This window comes from Heteronotia binoei, chromosome 17 (assembly GCF_032191835.1).
Source record: "Heteronotia binoei isolate CCM8104 ecotype False Entrance Well chromosome 17, APGP_CSIRO_Hbin_v1, whole genome shotgun sequence".
Classification (NCBI taxonomy): domain Eukaryota; kingdom Metazoa; phylum Chordata; class Lepidosauria; order Squamata; family Gekkonidae; genus Heteronotia; species Heteronotia binoei.
In genome coordinates this window covers 49525631-49548268 of record NC_083239.1, presented here as the reverse complement: position 1 = coordinate 49548268, position 22638 = coordinate 49525631, and the positions used below count along the sequence as shown (strand labels likewise).

Sequence of the window (22638 nt, the reverse complement as noted above, 5' to 3'; positions counted from 1 at the left end):
AGAGCCACCTGTCTAGATCTGTTCTAGCTCACCAGACCGAACAACTTGTTCAGGCCTTGCTTCATCTTCTAGTTTGGTGTACTCTTATCTGGGAGAACCGGGTTTGATTCCCCACTCCTCCACTTGCAGCTTGGGTCAGCCATAACTCTGGCAGAGGTTGTCCTTGAAAGGGCAGACTCTTACTTGGGAGAACTGGGTTTGATTCCCCACTCCTCCAATTGCAGCTGCTGGAATGGCCTTGAGTCTTGTAGGAGTTGTCCTTGAAAGGGCAGCTTCTGGGAGAGCTCTCTCAGCCTCACCCACCTCACAGGGTGTCTGTTGGTGGGGGAGGAGGATAAAGGAGACTGAGCTGCTGTGAGACTGAGATTCTGAGTGGTGGGCGGGGTATAAATCCAATATCTTCTCCTGCCTTGAAATCCAAGATGCGTTTTCTCTTGGAACTAGTATAGTATCTACCAGCTTGAACTGGGATTAAGCCAGTTTGGGGTTGTTTTCTCTTAATTGACTCTTATCTGGGAGAACCGGGTCTGATTCCCCACTCCTCCACTTGCCGCTGCTGGAATGGCTGTGGGCCAGCCATAGCTACCTCAGAGCTGTCCTTGCAAGGGCAGCTGCTGTGAGAGCCCTCTCAGCCCCACCCACCTCACAGGGTGTCTGTTGTGGAGGGGGAGGAAGATATAGGAGATTGTAAGATGCTCTGAATCTCTGATTCAGAGAGAAGGGCGGGGTATAAATCTGCAGTCTTCTTCTTCTAATACTGAATCAGACCTTTAGTCCATCAAGTCAAATTGCTTATCCAAACTGTGAGTGGCTCTCCAGGGTCTAAGGTACCTACCAACTGAAGGTGCTGGGGATTGAATCTGGGACCTTTGCATGCCTGACAGATGCTCTGCCACTGAGCCATTGCCCCTCCTACAGTTACCGTGAGTGCGAGTCATCGAGTATGATCACACCTGCAGTCCCAAGCAGCAGTTCAGACTCCTGCAGTCATTCTGGCAGCAAAGTGCTCTTCTTCTGTGCTCTCTGTGCCAAGAGAGCCAGTTTGGTGTAGTGGTTAAGTGTGCAGACTCTTCTCTGGGAGAAACGGGTTTGATTCCCCACTCCTCCACTTGCACCCACTGGAATGGCCTTGGCTCAGCCATAGCTCTCGCAGGAGTTGTCCTTGAAAGGGCAGGTGCCGTGAGAGCCCTCTCAGCCCCACCCATCTCACAGGGTGTCTGTTGTGGGGGGAGAAGATATAGGAGATTGTAAGCCGCTCTGAGTCTCTGATTCATAGAGAAGGGCGGTGTATAAATCTGCAGTCTTTTTCTTTTTCTTTATCCCCAAACCAAAAAAAACAGGTGACGGTTATGGACGTCGGCGTTTACCCAATGCAGGATCTTAGTGGGAAGAAGCTTCTGCAGAGTTCCATGATCTTTAGTGTAAGACGTTTGGGTCGTCCGTTCTGGGGAGCGGTTCTGGAAGGGGACCTTCTCGCTTCCAGGCTCAGCTTGCCCCCGCTGCTTTCTCGAGTCTGCTGCGTCGACCTGGGACCTCCCTTCCAACTGTGCAGCATTAGTCTGTGGCCCATAAATTGTTCTCCACCCAAGGAAAGGCGGGCGTCTCTCTTCATGGACGTTGTATTTCAACTTCCCAGGTTGCAAATGCAGTGACCAAGTGCTACGATTACAGCCCCGTGGGACCAACAGAAAAGGTAACAATTAGATTTCTCTGGGGAAGGAACATCCCCACCTTTACTCTGTCAGAGACCCCAAGGTAGCGTACACTTGGTCTCCCATCCTATCTCCCACCAGACTCCAGAACTCTCCCGAAATCTTGTCAGCTATACCTGGCGTGTGCTTTTCAGAGTATAGCTAAAGTGATTAAGACATGTGATGTGAACATTTAAAAGCAAACAAAACCATATGGGGTGAAGTTGAGAATGATTGAATTTTCCCCAATTTTGGCCATTCCCACATTCTCATTTTCATTTCTTTTAAGTTTCTGTTTCTTTGACGGGTGGGTTCCATTCTGCACGTGTTTTGTTCCCTCTAGTGGCCGATATCACATTGGTTTAAAAAGTAAAGGTCAAGGTAGTCTCCTGTGCAAGCACCAATCGTTTCCGACTCTGGGGTGACATCGCATCACGACGTTTTCACGGAAGACTTTTTTACGGGGTGGTTTGCCATTGCCTTCCGCAGTCATCTACACTTCCCCCCCCCCCCGCCCCCAGCAAGCTGGGTACTCATTTTACCGACCTCGGAAGGATGGAAGGCTGAGTCAACCTTGAACCAGCTGCCTGAACCCAGCTTCTGCCGGGATCAAACTCAGGTCGTGGGCAGAGCTTAGCACTTGCAGTACTGCAGCTTTAACACTCTGTGCCATGGGGCTGCTTCACATCGGTTTATGTCGGGTATAAAAACCTGCAGTTTAAATCTGCAGGCGTTTATGTCGAACATAAACCAACGTAATATCGAATCAGCCACTAGAGGGAGCAAATCATGTGCAGAACAGGAAAAAAAAAACAACCCTGGAGAAACAAGAACTTAAGCAGTTATCTACATTAACACGCATTGGTCTTGTTACCTGGATGGGAGACCAGAGGCAGGCAACGGCAGGCAACGGCAAACCACCTCTGAACGTCTCTTGACTTGAAAACCCCAAGGGGGTTGACATAAGCCAGCTGTGGCTTGACAGCAAAAAAAAACCCCACAACCCAACAGTCTTAATTTTTAAAAGCATGTTCTTCAGTGATGCTACTAATAATACTGTTTTACTTATTTGTGATATTTTAGTTTCCTCTTTCATTTTTGGTATTCCAATGTAACTCGCTAACACTTGTCGCCCCCCCCCATCCCCAAAAAAGTGTGTGACATTTGTCTTTGTGATTGCTGGGCAGTATGAAGCCCCTGGATCGACAGGTCGTCTCTAAATTCCAGGAGCCTGGCCTTTCAACACATTCCACTAAGTTCCGGCTTCCAGCACAAGCCACGGCCCTCACAGAGCATGAACTGACAACCTCCTGGGTCCATATCTGAGTACTGCTGTCCACTGCCCCTGCATCTCCTTCTCCCGTTATCTGAGTCTTGCCTACTTGTGCTTCCGCTCCCATCCCATTCCTCTTTCTGATTAGCGTGTCCGTCCCTTTCCCCACCCTGTTCGTCTCTTTCTCTCCCCAACTGTACTCTCTCAGACTCTTGGCTCTGCCTCGGCACAAGCACTCAAACCACGTTCGGGGTCTCTTTTCATCCCCCCACCCCCAGGGCTACCGCGTGCTGCCTGTCATTATCGGTTGCCCTCCGGCCAGGAGGCTGGCCTTCGACATCACCGGCACTTTGCAGAACACCACAAGGAAGAACAAGCGCTACTTCGACTGCACGAATCCGGACCCGGAGATGCCCTGCTTCTTCTATAATGACGGTGAGAAAGAAGGTGGGGGTCAGCCGTGCTGAAATTTGTGGGTTACCGAGCGAAGTTTGAATGCACGCAGCTGAGCCGGGAGCTCTTTCTCAAGTCACTGGAGGAGGGTGGTCAAAACGAGGGGCTGTGCCACCAAGGAGGGAGGAAGAAGCAGTGGCTGCGTGCCCTGGATGAATTCACAGATCTTCTTCGTGGTCTCTGTGCAGTCCCACACATGGGTCTTGCCGCAGGCAATGAATCCATTCCTCGGAGTTCCAATAGCTCGCCTATAGCGCTTTTGGCGCGCTCCCCTCCCGCCCTGGGGAGCAGGCAGCGACCGCGCATGCCTGGAGCGGGGGGGGAGCGCCCATTCCACTCAGTTTCTTCCTTTCCGCCGCCCGGACAACACCTTCCTCGCTGCGCTCTTCCTTAGCTCGTCTCTCCTCAGCTCATCTCATCTCTACTTTGACTGGTATCGTTCTCTCTTTCTCCCGTTTCGTCCTAAAAAATATACAAAAAAAAAAAAAAAAAAGAACCCCGTTTCTGCGCTTTTAACTCTCTTTTTCCATACCCGTCCCTTCCCGCCCTTCCCTCTCCCCCCCCCCCCCACCGTCCGGGGCGTATGGAAGGGAAGGTTACCTTCAAAAAGTGTAGGCACTGTGGGGCTAAAATTCCCACCACAGACGGCCACAGCCACTGCCTTTTCTGCCTCGGGGAGGGCCATCGAGTCGACGCTTGCCCGCATTGTGCAAACTTTGGCAAGCAGGCACGCAAAAACCGCGCCGCACGACTACAGGCCTTCCTCTTAGAACGGTCTCTGCGGGCTATGCCCACCTCCGACTCGCCGCCTCCCCCACCTCGAGCGGGAGATTCGGCTGCCCCGGCTGCGCCTCAGCCTCAAAAGACGCACAAGTCCGGGAAACGTCCTTCGAAGCACGCCGAAGCCGGCCACAAGTCTTCGAAGAAACTGCGTCATCCCGAATCGGAGTCGGCGCCGAAGAAGCCTCGGCACTCGGATTCGGCGCCTAAGAAACCTCACCATTCCGAGCCGGCGCGTCATTCCGAATCAACGGACTCGGCGCCCATAAAGCCCCGCAGCACCATGTCCTCGACCGCTCAGTCGAGTTCAGCCCAACCACTCTTGCCGTCCGAGTTGTCGACCCCGGTTGATGTCATCACGGACATGCCCAGGCTTACACCTCACACCTCCACGGCTGTGGAGGTGATTCCGATTCGATCTCGATCGCCTTCAGTACATAGCGTGGTACCTTCCGAGATCCTTGAACCCGACCGTTCCACCGACCCGACGCAGACTTACTTACGCCCGTCTTTGCGACCTGACGCCTTCCACGATGTTGCACTCTCTCCGCTGTACCGTGAATCGGCAACGCAAGTTTCCTCCCATCGGATTCGAATTCGATCACGCTCTCCGCGTAGCCGCCACGACTCCGGTTCCTCCGTTTACTTTGAACAACAGGATTACTACTCGAGAAGGCGATATGAATACTCTCCTCTATCCAGATCGCCCTCACCTCGACAGGGCAGATCCCGTCACCGTTCCGGCTCCCACTCTGATTGGGACATCCATCGTAGATACCACGAGTCAGACTCCTACTTCCACCGTGATCCCGAGACTCCACGGGTCCGTTATGGCGGTTCGCCTCGGTCCCGCCACGCGCGCACAACCCGACGCGAGGATTCGCCTCAGCTCCACTTCGACCGCCCTTCTCGGCTTCGTGACCCTCGAAGTCACTTCGAGTACTCACCCAGACTCCTCAATCGCCTGCTATCATCTGATCAAGAGGCTGGCCCCTCGCATCATCACCGTGACCACCCTCGGTACCGAGACGTGGCTAAACCGCGTACTGCCTCTGCCACCGTTTCCGTGGCCCCGGATTCTAGACTTCGGTCTTCTCCCAAGACCTCGGAGGCAGCCCCCGTCTCGGAACCGATCGTTCATCCACCCTCCCCCTCCACGGGGGCCTCTTCCTCGGGAAAGGAGTCCCCAGGCTCTTCGGATTCGGAGGACCACTCTCCCTCTCTCCCACCGGACTCGGCGCAACAGCTCAGGCTCTCTCCGTCCGATGCATCCAAGGCCTATCTCAATCTTATTACTTCCATGGCGGAGGCACTGAAGATACCTCTCCAGGCAGACTCCCCCAAAGTGTCGGACATGGTACATGACCTGGTTCAATCAGACTTCCCTTCAGGGTCCTTGCTTCCTATGCTACCGGTGCACCTGGAGGGTCTTCAGGAGACTTGGGACAAACCTGCATCAGTACCTCCCACTTCTAAAAGGCTGGACTCCCTCTATCGAGTCCATGCCCCTGACGCCAAATTCCTTGCATCACATCCGGCTCCGAACTCTATAATTGTTCATTCTGCCATGAAGGCCAAGCCCTCCAGGCATCCCGCACCGCCGGATCGTGAGGGAAGGAAATTAGACACCTTGGCAAGGAAAATCTTCACACTTGCTTCCACCAACTCGAAGCTTAACAATTACCTGGCTTATTTTGCTGCTTATACTTTTAATCTAGCGAACCAGTTCACACCACTGATACCATCGCTTCCCGATTCCTCTCAGGGAACAGCATCAGCCCTGGTTTCCGAACTCTCCAGGGTCTCCAAACAACAAATTAATTCGATTCGACATGCGGTCTCCTGTTCATCCCGTGTCTTTGCCTCTGCGGTTGCCCTGCGTCGTCATGCTTGGCTGAGATCCACTAATCTTCAACCCGACATCAAGCAGAAGATAGAGGATCTTCCGTTTGATGGCCTTGGCCTCTTTCATGCCTCCACCGATGAGGTCTTGTCCTCTGTTGACGACGGCCGTAAAAGGGCCAAGCGCCTAGGAGTCGCCCAACCTGCTTCGCAACCCTTCGGCCGCAAACAATCTTGGAAACCATCTTTCCAAAGACGCCAGCGTTCTCCTAAACAGTCTGAATACTGGAAAAGAAGACCTGCTCAACAGAAGCCTTCTTTTCAGCAAAGGCAACGCCCTCAGCAGTCCAAAAAATCATCCCCCCCTACCAAGCAGTCTCTTTGACTTCCCCATACAGTCACCTTACCCCACGCGTCTTTCCCCATTCTACGGGACTTGGACTTCAATCACGACCGACTCCTGGGTACTCACCATCGTACGTCTGGGGTACGCAATAGAGTTCGCTTCGCTGCCTCGCCACCACTATTTCGTTGCTACCCCTCCATCCCATCACCTCCATCACGAGATTCTGGACCTGCTCCAGAAAAAAGCCATAGAACCGGTTCCCCCCCAACACCGGGGAACGGGACTCTACTCAAGGTACTTCCTGGTCCCCAAGAGGGATGGAGGCAAGCGTCCCATTCTGGATCTTCGGAAGCTAAACAAATTTATCCTGTACAAAAAATTCAGAATGATCTCGTTGCAGTCCATCTTGCCCTTGATTCCGAAGGATTCATGGATGGCTTCCCTAGATCTTCAGGACGCTTATTTCCATGTGACTATTCGACCTCAGCATCGCAGATACCTCCGGTTTGCGATGGGCCAACATCATTATCAGTACATCTCCCTACCATTCGGCCTCTCCACCGCACCCAGGGTATTTACCAAGTGCATGGCGGTGGTGGCAGCTGCTCTTCGACTACGAAACATCACGGTCTTCCCGTACATCGACGATTGGCTCCTCATTGCACCGACCCCAGACCAGCTCGAGTCCAATCTCCACGAAGCCCTTCTCCTGCTGGAGTCTCTAGGCCTGCGGGTGAATGTTACAAAATCGCACTTCACCCCCACTCAACAGCTCTGCTTCATAGGGGCCCATCTTCGCACCTCTATCCACCGTGCCTTCCTCCCAGAGGACCGTGCTATGACTATCATCACCCTTGCCAGGATGGTCCAGCTACATCCCATCCAACCGGCCCTAACTATTCAGCGTCTTTTAGGTCTGATGGCCGCTACTACAGCAGTCCTCCTCTTCGCCAGGCTACGAATGAGACCACTTCAGCTCTGGTTCGTACGTGCCTACCGGCCTCACGTGCAACCTCAGAGCACCCTGCTCACCGTCCCCAGGAGAGTCCTTCCTTCTCTCACTTGGTGGACCAGCCTCGACAACCTCCTCGAAGGCATGCCGTTCCTACCAACTACTCCAACGGCTATCGTGACAACAGACGCCTCCATGTGGGGATGGGGAGCCCACTTGGAAGGCAAGACTGTCAGAGGTCTCTGGACCCCTCAGGAGAGGACCCTGCACATAAACTGCTTAGAACTGATTGCAGTACACAGAGCTCTTCAATCCTTCCTTCCTCTCATTGCGGGTCGCCACATCCAGATTTCCACGGACAACATGGCGACAGTATTTTATGTAAACAAGCAGGGAGGCACCAGATCCCCTCGACTATGTCGCATAGCCACTCTGCTCTGGGAATGGTGTATCAAACACAGCATCCACATGACCGCCATCCACCTCCCAGGTGTACAGAATGTATTGGCCGACTCCCTAAGCAGGATACGTATAGACGACCACGAATGGTCCATCAATCTGACCTACCTTCGTCGGATTTTCAGGTGCTTCGGGACCCCCAGGGTGGACGTCTTTGCCTCCAGGGACAATGCCAAATGTCACCGCTTCTACTGCAGGAAGGGCGACGATGCCTTCCTACATCTCTGGAGAGGTCCCCTCCACTACATTTTTCCGCCAACCCCCCTACTGACACGCGTGTTGACGAAGGTCGCACGGGATGGCACGGACTGCATCCTTATCGCACCGTGGTGGCCACGGCAACCATGGTTCACCAAACTTCTGCAAATGTCACAACACACTTACCGCCGCCTCCCGATCGTGGGAGACCTTCTCTCGCAGGCGAACGGCCAGGTACTTCATCACAACCCTCGGGTTCTGGCCCTCACCGCTTGGAGGATACACTCACCTGCCTCTCCACAGAAGTGACCAATATTCTTCTCAACGCAAGGAAGCCTTCCACTAGACTCTCGTACCAACGCAAATGGAAGCGCTTTTGTTCCTTCGTTGCACCCTATCATTGGACTCCTGAGGTAACACCTCTGAACCTGATTTTAGATTATCTCCTATCTCTGCAGAAATCAGGCTTGTGCTACTCTTCACTTAAAGTACACTTGTCTGCCATCTCGGCATTCCATGACACTATCGACGGCAGGACAGTGTTCTCTCACCCCTTATCTAAATCCTTCCTCAAAGGAATGCTGCACCTACATCCACCGGTTAAACCATTCGTCCCAACGTGGAGTTTATCCCTTGTTCTTTCCTGTCTAATGAAGGCGCCCTTTGAACCCATGGCGACAATACAGCTCAATCTTCTCTCTTGGAAGACAGCATTGCTAATAGCCCTCACCTCGGGTAAGCGGGCAAGTGACTTATGTGCCTTCAGACATGACCCTCCCTACACCATCTTTCATAGGGACAAGGTTGTCTTAAGACCGGATCCTACGTTCCTCCCCAAAGTTGTCTCCAAGTTTCATCTGTCTACCTCCACCGCGTTACCAACGTTTTTCCCTAACCCGTCGGACCAGGGACAGCGATCCCTGCATTCTCTGGATGTCAGAAGGGCGCTAGCCTTCTATCTGCATCGCACACAACCTTTCCGTAAGGACCCTAACCTGTTTGTGGCCTACGGTAAACCACGTAAAGGACACAAAATTTCTACCCAAAGACTATCCAAATGGGTAGTTAGTGCCATCAGGTTGTGTTACGAACTGGCTAAACAGCCTCTTCCCGAAGGCCTCAAGGCCCACTCTACTAGAGCGGTCTCCACGTCTTCGGCTTTTCTACAGGGCGTCTCCTTAGAGGACATCTGTGCAGCTGCATCGTGGTCCTCTCCTTCCACGTTCGTCTCCCATTACGCTTTGGACGTTCGTGCGAGACGAGACGCCTCTTTCGGCCAAGCAGTTCTCCGATCCATCTTCCACTGAAGTATGGTGAGTGTTTTCGCTTCTGCCTCTATGTCTTGGAACATGATCTGTTTTCTTATGTGACTAACTTTCTTCTTTTACCAGCACCCTCCTCCAGGTTACTCAGCTGGCTAGTCACCCATGTGTGGGACTGCACAGAGACCACGAAGAAGATAAACAGGTTGCTTACCTGTAACTGATGATCTTCGAGTGGTCATCTGTGCAGTCACACACGCCCACCCAGCCTTCCCCGCTGCTGGCTTCCTGTGATTGTTATTTAACTCTGTACTGTGTTAGGTCAGCGGCGGCTGGAAGAAACTGAGTGGAATGGGCGCTCCCCCCCCGCTCCAGGCATGCGCGGTCGCTGCCTGCTCCCCAGGGCGGGAGGGGAGCGCGCCAAAAGCGCTATAGGCGAGCTATTGGAACTCCGAGGAATGGATTCATTGCCTGCGGCAAGACCCATGTGTGTGACTGCACAGATGACCACTCGAAGATCATCAGTTACAGGTAAGCAACCTGTTTTTCTCTGCTTCAGTTGCGAACATCTCAACATGAGCAGGTCTTTTTTTCTTCCTTCTACTTCTACGGAATGCGACTGTCAATCTGGAGAGGGGGCGACTAGAATGATTCAAGGGTCGGAACACTCCCCCTTTGAAGAAAGGTTTAAAGTGCTTGGGGCTCTTTAGCTTGGAGAAACGTCGACCGAGGGGGGTGACATGATAGAGGTCGACAAGATTATGCACGGGATGGAGAAGGTAGAGAAAGAAGTCCTTTTTTCCCTTTCTCACAATACGAGAACTCCTGGACATCCCATGAAATTGCTGAGCAGTCAGGCTAGAACAGATAAAAGGAAGTCCTTCTTCACCCAAAGGGTGATTAATGCATGGAATTCCCTGCCCCAGGAGGTGGGGGCAGCTACAAGCATAGCCAGCTTCAGGAGGGGGATTGGATAAACATATGGAGCAGAGGTCCATCAGTGGCTATAAACCCCAAGGTAAAGGTGGAACCCTCTGTATGGGGCAAGTGATGCTCTGTATTCTTGATGCTTGGTGGGGAGCACAGTGGGAGGGCTCCTGATGGCACTTGGGGCTTTTTGGCCACTGCGTGACACAGAGTGTTGGACTGGATGGACCGTTGGCCTGATCCAACATGGCTTCTTATGAGGGTGAATAATAATAATAATAATTTTTTATTTATACCCCACCCTCTCCGCCTAGGCAGGCTCAGGACGGATCCTCAGGTTCAGCTGCGTTATTTGTAGCAGGATTCCCGTGGAAGTTGCAGCATTTGGGGAAGGCAGCTGGGGCGGGCCATCTCTGAGCCGGAGAGCAGAAATGGGCATAAAGTACGAATTAAAAAGGAAGGCCCTAACAAGGAGCCAGTTCTTAATTCCCTCTGGTCTGGAAGCTTTCAGTCATGCTCTGTAGCAGAGCCGGATTAACAATTAGACCAAGTAGGCATTGGCCTATGGGCCCCCACACCTTTAGAGGCCCCAGGCTGGCTTTTCCCCTCGGTTTCCCCCCTGCTTGCAGCTCTCCCACCCTGCATGTGCAGCCAGCAACTGAGCCACTCTTTGCCCGGCTTGCCTGGTACGTCTGTTGCTGGTGTCACCTCTCCTCCGCAGCTTAGTCAAAGGGGCTTTTAAGAGGGGCCTGCAGGCTGCAGCGGGGGCCGTGGGCGGTGGGGCAGGTGCTCAGACTCTGAGATAATTTGCAAGGGGGGCCCCCAAGATTTCAACTGCCTAGGGGCCTCCGCAGGGTTTAATCCGGCACTGCTTTGTAGTGGTCCTGGGGCCCCCGTGGGACAGAAGGGGTGACTCACCTACAGTATGAAGGAACGCCTCTCCAAAAGGCTGTCAACGTTAGCAGTCTTTGCAGCAGCCTTAGTGATTCTTTGGAGAAAACATGGGTTAAAAGCCCAGCAGATCCAATCAACAGCAGGCCGGTGTAGTTTATGCACGTGTTGCCAAGTCCAATTCAACTTTGGGGGTGGAACCAGGAGACTTTGGGGGCGGAGCCAGGAGCAAGGGTGTGACAAGTGTAGTTGAACTCCAAGGGAGTTCTGGCCATCACATTGAAAGGGACAGCACACCTTTTTACATGCCTTCCTTCCATAGGAAATAATGAAGGATAGGGGCACCTTCTTTTGGGGCTCATAGAATTGGGCCCTCTGGTCCAATAGTTTTGAAACTTGGGGGGTATTTTGGGGAGAGGCACTAGATGCTATACTGAAAATTTGGTGCCTCTACCTCAAAAAACAGCCCCCCCCAAGAGCCCCCAATACCCGTGGATCAATTCCCCATTATTCCCTATGGGAATTGTTCTCCATAAGGAATATGAGTGCCCAGTAGACATTTCCCTCCCCTCCCTCCGCTGCTTTCTGACATCTGAAAATAACGCGCTACACTGCTGTCTCTCTCTCTCACACACACACTGGCACACAGTTCCTCTGAAACAAAAGCAAAACAAACAGACGACTGTGCTGCTGACCCTTCCCACGAAGTACTTCCTGCTCAACTTTAAAGGCACACAGACACACACACATTTTGAAACGGACCTGTTTGCACGTTTCTAAAGCTGCCCGAGATCTAGAGCTGCATGGTGGCTGTGGGGACAGGGCTTTCCCTGCCAGCCAGCTGGCTGGGGGCGGGGGGGAGGGAAAGCCTGTAAAACCAGGGGATCCCCTGCTGGGACCTGGGGATTAGGAAGCCTAGGCCGGTGCCCAGTTAGCACCTCCAAGCGGGGGGGGGGGGGGTTGTAGCAGGGAACGCCTTTGCATTTTAGGCCACACGTCCCTGGTGTAGCCAATCCTCCCGGAGCTTACAGTAGGCCCTGTAAGAAGAGCCCTGTAAGCTCTTGGAGAATTGGTTACATCAGGGGGTGTGGCCTAATATCAGGGCTTTTTTGTAGCAGGAGCTCCTTTGCATATTAGGCCACACCTCCCTGATGTAGCCAATCCTCCTGGAGCTTACAGTAGGTCCTGTACTAAGATCCCTGTAAGCTCTTGGAGGATTGGCTACATCAGGGGGTGTGGCCTAATATGCAAAGGGATTCCTGCTGAAAAAAAAAAACAACCCGGCACCCAGAATTTGTATTGGGTTCTGGTCGGCCGCAACAGGACTGGAACAGAGACACCCGAGCTGAAGTCTGACCTGCTCCGTGCAGGGCCCATGTACAATGCTCCCTCTAAGCGGTGGAATCTTGTGAGCAAAAATTCTACATTGTGAGCTACTGGCAGTTAAAGTTACAAGCGAGCGAGTTGAGTACTGCATAAATTAGTTTTCTACAACAATCTTTTTTGGCACCAGGGACCAGTTTTGTGGAAGACAATTTTTCCACAGACTGGGAGGGACGGGGAGCATGATGCTTTGTGGATGATACAATTGTGCACTTTATTTTTATTAGTTTGGTGCAGTGGTTAAGTGCGCAGACTCTTATCTGGGAGAACCGGATTTGATTCCCCACTCCTCCACTTGCACCTACTGGGATGGCCTTGGGTCAGCCGTAGCTCTCCTAGGAGTTGTCCTTGAAAGGGCAGCTTCCGTGAGAGCTCTCTCAGCCCCACTCACCTCACAGGGTGTCTGTTGTGGGGGAGGAAGGCAAAGGAGATTGTAGGCTGTTCTGAGATTCAGAGTGGAGGCCGGGAGACTATTATTATTATTATTATTATTACGTTGTAATATATAATGAAATAACTATACAACTCAGGGCCTGGTTGCTACCAGGCCACAGATCGGTACTGGTCCATGGCCCAGGGGTTGGTCATCCTTCCTTAGCTAAGACAAAAAGTGTGATTCGGGGGCTGAAAAACTGTGGGCTACCTCACAGTAACTCAGCTTAGGGGGAACACTGCCCGTGATGCTGTCAGGCTCTGTTGACAATGGATGCGCTTGCTTTGTTTGCAGTGTTCTACCCTTCCTTTTTGGTCCAAGACATGGTGACGGGAGACTCAGGCCCGTTCAAGGGAAGGTAAGGGCTGAGTGAGAGCCAGTTTGGTGTAGCGGCGAAGTGCGCGGACTCTTTTCTGGGAGAACCTGGTTTGGCTTCCCACTCTTCCGCTTGCAGCCAGGGGTGGCGTCAACGTTCCCTCTGAGCTGCAGAGCCTTGTGAGCAAAAATTCTACTTTGTGAGCTCCTGTCGTTAAAGTTGTGAGCTGCTTCATGAATTATTGCGCTCTGGGGCCATCCTTCCTGAGCTAAGACAAAAATGTGTGAGCTGTAGGTTAAAAATCTGTGAGCTAGCTCGCGCTAACTCAGCTTCGAGGGAACACTGGGTGGTGCTAGGGTTTTTGCTGCCCCAGACTGCCTGCATGGCTGTGCCGCTCCTTGGGGGATCTGAGCAAGGCTGCACGGCCCCTTTTGTCCGCCTGGCTGCCGGGAGGGGGAAAGGGGCCGCGGGGTTGCTGTACCTCTGAGGCTCTCTCCCCTTGCAGGGGAGAGCTTCGTCAGAGAATCCTGTGTTCAGTTGGGTGGAGAAAGGAGGAGGCAGAAAAGAATTTGGGGAAGGGGGTTTGGACAAACTGCTTAGGTCTCTCCTCCCCACAAGCAGCCAGCTCAAGTATGGACCCAAATTCTACAAACAAGTCTTTGGAGAGCCAGTGTTGGTGTAGTGGTGAAGTGCGCGGACTCTTATCTGGGAGAACCGGGTTTGATTCCACACTCCTCCACTTGCAGCTGCTGGAATGGCCTTGGGTCAGCCATAGCTCTGGCAGAGGTTGTCCTTGAAAGGGCAGACTCTTATCTGGGAGAACCGGGTTTGATCCCTCCACTCCTCCACTTGCAGCTGCTGGAATGGCCTTGGGTTAGCCATAGCTCTGGCAGAGGCTGTCCTTGAAAGGGCAGACTCTTATCTGGGAGAACTGGGTTTGATTCCCCACTCCTCCACTTACAGCTGCTGGAATGGCCTTGGGTCAGCCATAGCTCTGGCAGAGGCTGTCCTTGAAAGGGCAGACTCTTATCCGGGAGAACCGGGTTTGATTCCCCACTCCTCCACTTACAGCTGCTGGAATGGCCTTGGGTCAGCCATAGCTCTGGCAGAGGTTGGCCTTGAAAGGGCAGACTGTTATCTGGGAGAACCGGGTTTGATTCCCTACTCCTCCACTTGCAGCTGCTGGAATGGCCTTGGGTCAGCCATAGCTCTGGCAGAGGTTGTCCTTGAAAGGGCAGCTGCTGTGAGAGCCCTCTCCAGCCCCACCCACCTCACAGGGTGTCTGTAGTGGGGGGGAGGGAGATAAAGGAGATTGTGAGCCGCTCTGAGACTCTTCGGAGTGGAGGGCTGGATATAAATCCAATATCATCATCTTCTACATGTGTGTGTTTTCAATCCATTGGCAGCTACATCTTCAAAATCATTGGCGGGGGACCCTATTCAAAGGAGAATATCCGCTACTTCAGCCCGGACGAGATCTTGCGCTACAACACGAACAATGTCAGGTGACCCCCTCCGAGAAAACTCCCATAATGCCTTGCAGCCGGCTGCGTTTTCCAATGTGAAGTTTTGGTTTGGCTTGGAAGGGCCCCGAAGCGGCCTCTTGATCTCATTCCCTGGAGTGGCTTGTGATACACCAGCAGGGAGAACAGGCCAGGAAGAACGGGAATGGGTGACTTTCCTTTCTTCTGGGCGACTGCCAAACCAGGAGGCTGTAGATCAGGTTTCAAAGCAAGACCTTAAAGGCCCCACTGGTGGACCTCCTGATGGTGCCTGGGTTTTTTGGCCACTGTCTGACACAGAGTGTTGGACTGGATGGGCCATTGACCTGATCCAACATGGCTTCTCTTATGTTCTTAAGGCAACGTATGTAATTGCCCTCAGGCCATAAGCAGGGGGCCTTAAAGACAAGACAGAAGCAGAGCTGGTTTGCCATTGCCTTTCTTTATAGAGTCTTCCTAGCTGGTCTCCCATCAGTGACTATTAGCCACAGTGTATGGTTGGAACTCTCTGTCTGGGGCAGGGATGCTCTGTATTCTTGGTGCTTGGGGGGGCACAGTGGGAGGGCTTCTAGTGTCCTGGCCCCACTGTTGGACCTCCTGATGGCACCTGGTTTATTTGGCCTCTGTGACACAGAGTGTTGGACTGGTTGGGCCACTGGCCTGATCCAACAGGGCTTCTCTTACGTTCTTATGAAAGTGGCAGGTCCTGAACCTGTCCAGCCATGGCTTTTCATTCACTGCCAGAACCGGTTAATATTTTCAAACCCCCAAATGCCATTGTGGAGTTGCAGCTTTTTAGACGTTGCAATTCTGAATTCTGAGAAATCTGATCTGGATAGATGCTTTTCAAGGTGGATATTGCTTTGTCTGCATGTGATATTTCATAAATGTGTGTGTATATAAGCGTGCTGTTCTGGCCCCTTGTCATACGATGCAGTACTCTAATGATAGTCATGCAGAAAATACACATGAAGCTAAAGGAAATACCTCTTTGCACAGCAAGTTTGGCGTAGTAGGTAAGTGTGCCGACTCTTATCTGGAGAACTGGGTTTGATTCCCCACTCCTCCACTTGCAGCTGCTGGAATGGCCTTGGGTCAGCCGTAGCTCTGGCAGAGGTTGTCCTTGAAAGGGCAGACTCTTATCTGGGAGAACGGGGTTTGATTCCCCACTCCTCCACTTGCAGCTGCTGGAATGGCCTTGGGTCAGCCATAGCTCTGGCAGAGGTTGTCCTTGAAAGGGCAGACTCATCTGGGAGAACCGGGGTTGATTCCCCACTCCTCCACCTGCAGCCCCTGGAATGGCCTTCGGTCAGCCATAGCTCTTGCAGGAGTTGTCCTTGAAAGAGCAGCTTCTGGTAGAGCCCTCTCAGCCCCACCCACCTCACAGGGTGCCTGTTGTGGTGGGAGAAGATATAGGAGATTGTGAGCCGCTCAGGGAATGAGATTCAGCGAGAAGGGCGGGGTATAAATCTGCAGTCTTCATCGTTGTCTTCTTCTTGTGATTAAAATGTGGCATTCACTGCCAAAGGATGTCGTGAGGGCCGCAGGCACTGACAGCTTTAAATGGGGATTAGGCAGATTCATGGAGGCAGGTTTATCACTGGCTTCCAGCCATGGTGCCTAAAGGGAATCTCCAAATTCAGAGGCAGTAGACTTCTGATCTGGGGAAGGCAATGGCAAACCACCCCGTAAAAAGTCTGCCGTGAAAACGTTGTGAAAGCAACGTCACCCCAGAGTCGGAGACGACTGGTGCTTGCACAGGGGACTACTATACCTTGACCTTTAGACTTCTGATCACCAGTGTCAGGAGGCAACCTCAGGGAAAAGCCTTGGTCTCTGTGCCCTGCTGTAGGCCCTTCAGAGGAACGGCTGGCCACTCTATGAGACAGGATGCTGGACTAGAGCGACCACTGTCTGATCCAGCAGGGTTCTTCTTACGTTCTTACAAAGGCCTCAGCCTCTCTATCGTTGGCCCTCCGGAGGAACTGGTTGGCTGCTATGTGAGGCAGGATGCTGGACAAGTTGGACCACTGGTCTGATCCAGCAGGACTCTCTTTACAGTCTTCTGAAGCTGACATACTGAATCCATCAAGGTCGATATCGTCTGTTCCGACTGGCGACAGCTCTCCAAGGTCTCCACCAGTGTTCCCTCGAAGCTGAGTTAGTGTGAGCCAGCTCACAGTTTTTTTAGCCTCCGGCTCACACCTTTTTTTGTCTTAGCTGAGGAAAAATGGCCCCAAAGCACCCTCATCGATGCAGTCGCTCACCGCTTTCATGCCAGTAGCTCACAAAGTAGCATTTTTGCTCACAAGACCCTGCAGCTTAGAGGGAACATCTCCACTAGAGATCTTTCGCATCACCCACCACTTGATCCTTCTGCCTGAAACTGCCGAAGCTTGACCCTGGGGCTTCCTGTACACCAAGCAGGCTTTCTCCTACCATGGAGCTGCAGCCCCTCCTTGCCGGGTCCAGCGTGGCCTGGCTCAGAAAGAGAGCATTTCGAAGAAGGGACCTTTCGAATGGCGCCTCCGTCAACCCCTGCTTTTCTTTTCTTAGTGAAACATGGGGTCAGATCTGGCTCTGTGACGAAACCTCGGGGAATGAAACAAACGATGAGGGCTTCCATATCCTGAGCGGGTTGGACGCTGGAATTATGTAAGTGAAGAAATATTCGGCGGTGTTTTGGGGTTTTTTTACATTTCTGCACTGAAATCCCTTACTTAGCTGCCAGCCCTGGGTTGTGGGGTGGACTGCAAGCAATTGTAGGGTGGGGTTGGATCATTTAAAGCAGGCTGTGGTTCAGGAGTCAGCACCCTTGGGCAGCTACTGGGCAGGGGGGGCATCTTGGTGTAGTGGTTAAGTGTGCAGACTATCTGGGAGAACCGGGTTTGATTCCCCACTGCTCCACTTGCAGCGGCTGGAATGGCCTCGGGTCAGCCATAGCTCTTGCAAGAGTTGTCCTTGAAAGGGCAACTGCTAGGAGAGCCCTCTCAGCCCCACCCACCTCACAAGGTGTCTGTTGTAGGGAAGGAAGGTAAAGGAGATTGTGAGCTGCTCTGAGACTCGGAGTGGAGGGCAGGATATAAATCCAATGTCAGAGTGGAGTTAAGATTCGGAGTGGAGGGCAGGATATAAATCCAATGTCAGAGTGGAGTTAAGATTCGTAGTTGAGGGCAGGATATAAATCCAATGTCAGAGTGGAGTTAAGATTCGGAGTAGAGGGCAGGATATAAATCCAATGTCGGAGTGGAGTTAAAATTCGGAATGGAGGGCAGGATATAAATCCAATGTCGGAGTGAAGTTAAGATTCATAGTGGAGGGCAGAATATAAATCCAATGTCGGAGTGCAGTTAAGATTCGGAGTGGAGGGCAGGATATAAATCCAATGTCAGAACGGAGTTAAGATTCGGAGTTGAGGGCAGGATATAAATCCAATGTCGGAGTGGAGTTAAGATTCGGAGTGGAGGGCAGGATATAAATCCAATGTCAGAGTGGAGTTAAGATTCGGAGTGGAGGGCAGAATATAAATCCAATGTCGGAGTGCAGTTAAGATTTGGAGTGGAGGGCAGGATATAAATCCAATGTCGGAGTGGAGTTAAGATTCAGAGTGGAGGGCAGGATATAAATCCAATGTCAGAACGGAGTTAAGATTCAGAGTGGAGGGCAGGATATAAATCCAATGTCGGAGTGGAGTTAAGATTTGGAGTGGAGGGCAGGATATAAATCCAATGTCAGAACGGAGTTAAGATTCGGAGTGGAGGGCAGCATATAAATCCAATGTCGGAGTGGAGTTAAGATTCGGAGTGGAGGGCAGGATATAAATCCAATGTCGGAGTGGAGTTAAGATTCGGGGTGGAGGGCAGGATATAAATCCAATGTCGGAGTGGAGTTAAGATTCGGGGTGGAGGGCAGGATATAAATCCAATGTCGGAGTGGAGTTAAGATTCGGGGTGGAGGGCAGGATATAAATCCAATGTCGGAGTGGAGTTAAGATTCGGAGTGGAGGGCAGGATATAAATCCAATGTCGGAGTGGAATTAAGGTTCGGGGTGGAGGGCAGGATATAAATCCAGTGTCAGAGTGGAGTTAAGATTCGGAGTGGAGTGCAGGATATAAATCCAATGTCGGAGTGAAGATTCGAAGTGGAGGGCAGGATATAAATCCAATGTCGGAGTGGAGTTAAGATTCGTGGTGGAGGGCAGGATATAAATCCAATGTCGGAGTGGAGTTAAGATTCGGAGTGGAGGGCAGGATATAAATCCAATGTCGGAGTGGAGTTAAGATTCGGGGTGGAGGGCAGGATATAAATCCAATGTCAGAACGGAGTTAAGATTCGGAATGGAGGGCAGGCTATAAATCCAATGTCGGAGTGGAGTAAAGATTCATAGTGGAGGGCAGAATATAAATCCAATGTCGTTGTCGTTGTCATCATTATTACTACATTGTAATATATAATGAAATAATTATTCAGCTCATGGCCTGGTTGCTAACAGGCCATTGACCGGTACCAGTCCATGGAGCATACAGGAATTGCTCTCATGGCTAGAAGGCTGGGGAAGTGGGGTGGGCGTTAAGAGTCCCAGTTTGGCTAAGTGTGTGGACTCTTATCTGGGAGAACTCCACTCCTCCGCTTGGAGCTGCTGGGATGGCCTTTGGTCATCCATAGCTCTCACAGAGGTTGTCCTTGATAGGGCAGCTGCTGGGAGAGCTCTCTCAGCCCCATCCACCTCACAGGGTGTCTGTTGTGAGGGGTGAAGATATAGTAGATTGTAAGCCTCTCTGAGACTCTGATTCAGAGAAAAGGGCGGGGTATAAATCTTCAGTCTTCTTCTTTCCCTGCGGGGAACACTTCCGCCAACCTCAGGCAGTAGGAAGTGTTTGGGCTTACCCAGGCTGGGCTGTGCTTGCTGGTCCTACCATTGGCAGGACACATGGGATATAAATGAAGTAAAACAACTAAATATGAAATCTCGGCCTCAAGCAGGGCTCTTTTGTGAGCAGGAATGCAGTTCTGGCTGGCTTGGGACCAGGGGTGTGGGCTGATATGCAAGTGAGTCCCTGCTGGGCTTTTTCTACAAAAAAAAAAAAGCCCGGCGTGAACCAACGGAGATGTCAGGAGGTGTGGCCTAATATGCAAATGAGTCCCTGCTGGGCTTTTTCTACACCCCCCAAAAGCCCTGGATTCTAGATTCCTCCCCGAATCACAAGGAGTGGAAGGAAGAGGCAATCATTTTTTTGTCCCACAGGTGGGTCTGCCGGGAACACTCCCCCTGTTACGACGTCTTGCCTCGAGATATGTTGGCTCCTGATTATTTCTTTGTGGTCAGAGTGACAAACAGGTAACCGGGCTGGGGGTGGGGTGGAATGGAGGGGGTGGTATCTGAGCGGCCGGACTCAACCGGAAGTTGGAAATCTTCTTCGTGGTCTCTGTGCAGTCCCACACATGGGTCTTGCCGCAGGCAACGAATCCAAACCTCGGAGCTCCAATAGCTCGCCTATGGCTCTTTTTGGCGCGCTTCCCTCCCGCCCTGGGGAGCAGGCACCGACCGCGCATGCCTGGAGCGGGGGGGGGAGCGGCCATCCCACTCAGTTTCTTCCCTTCCGCCGCCCGGACAGCACCTACCTTGTTGCGTTCCTCCTCTGCCTCGTCTCTCCTTTGGTATCGTACTACCTTTTCTTCATATTTCTTCTTAACTTCCTTCGTCCTATATATAAAAAAAAAAAAGAGGATCCTTTTCTGCGCTTTGCTTTTTTCCTCCCCCCCCCCTTCCCTTCCATCTTCCCCTCCCAGTCCGGAGCGTATGGAAGGGAAAATTACTTTTAAAAAGTGTTCGAAGTGCAGATCTAAGATCCCTACTTCTGACGGCCACTCTCTCTGCCTGTTCTGCTTGGGAGAGTCCCATAGAGTCGACATTTGCCCTCACTGCGCCAGCTTTTGCAAACAGGCGCGAAAGAACAGAGCGGCCAGACTTCGCAGTTTCCTCATTGAAAAATCTCTTCGGCCAATGCCCGCCTCGGATTCGCCGCCTCCCCCACAAAGAGCGGGAGATTTGGCTGCGTCGGCCCTTCTTAACGTCCCGAAGAAGCATAAGTCCGACAAAAAGACTCTTAAGCATTCCGAGCGCCACAAGGCGTCTAAAAAGCTGCGTCATCCGGAATCTACCGCGTCAAAGTCCCACCACTCGAGTCCGAGGGCCTCTAGTCCAAAGGCTTCCGTTCCTAAGAAGCACCGCGTTTCGACTTCCGCTCACGCATCCGTGCGCCCTCGCGAATCGTCCGCCTCTGCTTCCGCCCAACCCGTCCATATGGCGGCTGCGCAGTCCAGCACGACAGTAACGGGGCACTCGGCTCCTATTTTACCACCTGAACTCTCGGCTCCGTCCGATGTTATTTCAGACATGCCACAGCTGACTCCTCATTCCCCTACGGTTGAGGTTATTCCGATTGGCTCCCGGTCACCTTCAGTCCATAGTGAAGTTCCGTCGGATATCCTGAGCCGGACTCCCTGAACTTCCGGCCGGAATCCTTCCGCGACATTCAACCTCCTGTGCAACGCAAGGAAACTTCTACTCAAGTCTCTACACAGCGATTCCGCTCCCGATCTCCGGTTCGAATCCGCTCAAGTTCTCCGGTCCGAGACCAGCGCGCTGCCTCGCCTTCTCCGTACCGGGATTATTATCAGAGTCATCGACATGACCGCTCACCATCTCAGTCTCCATCTCCGCGATCCCGTAGAGCGCACCGAAGAGATTCCCGGTCTCCGTCGGAGCAAAGCCATTACAGACAGTACATGGATTTTGAATCCGAACAGTACTTGCGGGATGTTTCGACACCTCGAATCCGGGAGTTTCGTTCCCCTAGGTACCGTGACTTTTCCCGTTCCAGGGACCTGGAATCCCGGTATTTTCGCCATCCGTCTCCCTATCGCTATAGGGACCAACAGTACTACACACATCGGACCCGAGATGTTCGTCCAACCCGAGAACCTGTCGACTCCATTAGGGAGCAGCATCACCAAACTTATCGAACCCGTGACGTCATTGAGTCACCCATCGCTCCTCGGACCCGAGATTTTCCTAAGGCACCTTCCGCGACGGTATCTAAACCGCCTCCATCAGGCTCTCCGCGCGTCAAGCGGTCCCGGGACCGATCATCACCCAGGTCTATGTCACCACAAAGGCCGGACTCACATTCGGATCGGGGCACTTCGGACCATTCCGATTCCGAGGAACCTCCCGCCACACCTGCTTCAGACCTACCTACTAGGCTCTCACCATCTGACAGCTCTAAGGCCTATCTCAACCTTATCACCACAATGGCCTCAGCTCTCAACATACCGATGCCTTCCGACTCTCCCAAGGTTTCTGATGTAGTACATGACCTTGTTCAATCGGATTTTCCTGACAGCTCTACGTTACCTATGCTGCCAGTCCATCTCGAGGCACTGCGCGAATCTTGGGAAAAGCCAGCCTCCATCCCGACTATTTCCAAGCGTCTCGACTCTCTCTACAGGGTGCATGCTACGGATTGCAAATTCCTAACATCTCATCCTGCACCCAACTCAATAATTGTACATTCAGCAACCAAGGCCAAACCATCTTGCCACCCCGCCCCTCCCGACCGCGAGGGCAGAAAATTGGATACTCTGGCTAGAAAAGTGTACAGCTTCGCCTCTACTAACTCGAAGTTGAACAACTACCTAGCCTATTTTGCGGCATACTCATACAATCTCGCAAATCAGATAACACCCCATCTTGCATCGATGCCTGACTCCTCCCAAAGGGCCGTGTCTGCGCTCGTTTCGGAGTTGTCGCGCGTCTCTAAGCAACAGATAAACTCTCTCAGACATGCAGTTTCTTGCTCCTCTCGAGTATTTGCTACATCAGTGGCTCTGCGTCGTCACGCCTGGTTGCGTTCAACTAATCTGCAGC

At 52.3% G+C, this 22638-nt stretch overlaps 1 protein-coding gene across 1 annotated transcript in view; it reads left to right on the top strand.

Moving 5' to 3' along the window:
• The window catches only part of LOC132585880 (cation channel sperm-associated auxiliary subunit gamma-like), a 107309-nt gene that overhangs the window by 67681 nt on the left and 16990 nt on the right, over nt 1-22638 (top strand). Inside the window, exons 20-26 of the mRNA XM_060257757.1 lie at nt 1341-1421; nt 1637-1693; nt 3243-3399; nt 13185-13248; nt 14613-14711; nt 17265-17363; nt 19954-20046. Of these exons, the coding sequence (XP_060113740.1) occupies nt 1341-1421; nt 1637-1693; nt 3243-3399; nt 13185-13248; nt 14613-14711; nt 17265-17363; nt 19954-20046 (650 nt within the window). The remainder of the gene's footprint in view (nt 1-1340; nt 1422-1636; nt 1694-3242; nt 3400-13184; nt 13249-14612; nt 14712-17264; nt 17364-19953; nt 20047-22638) is intronic.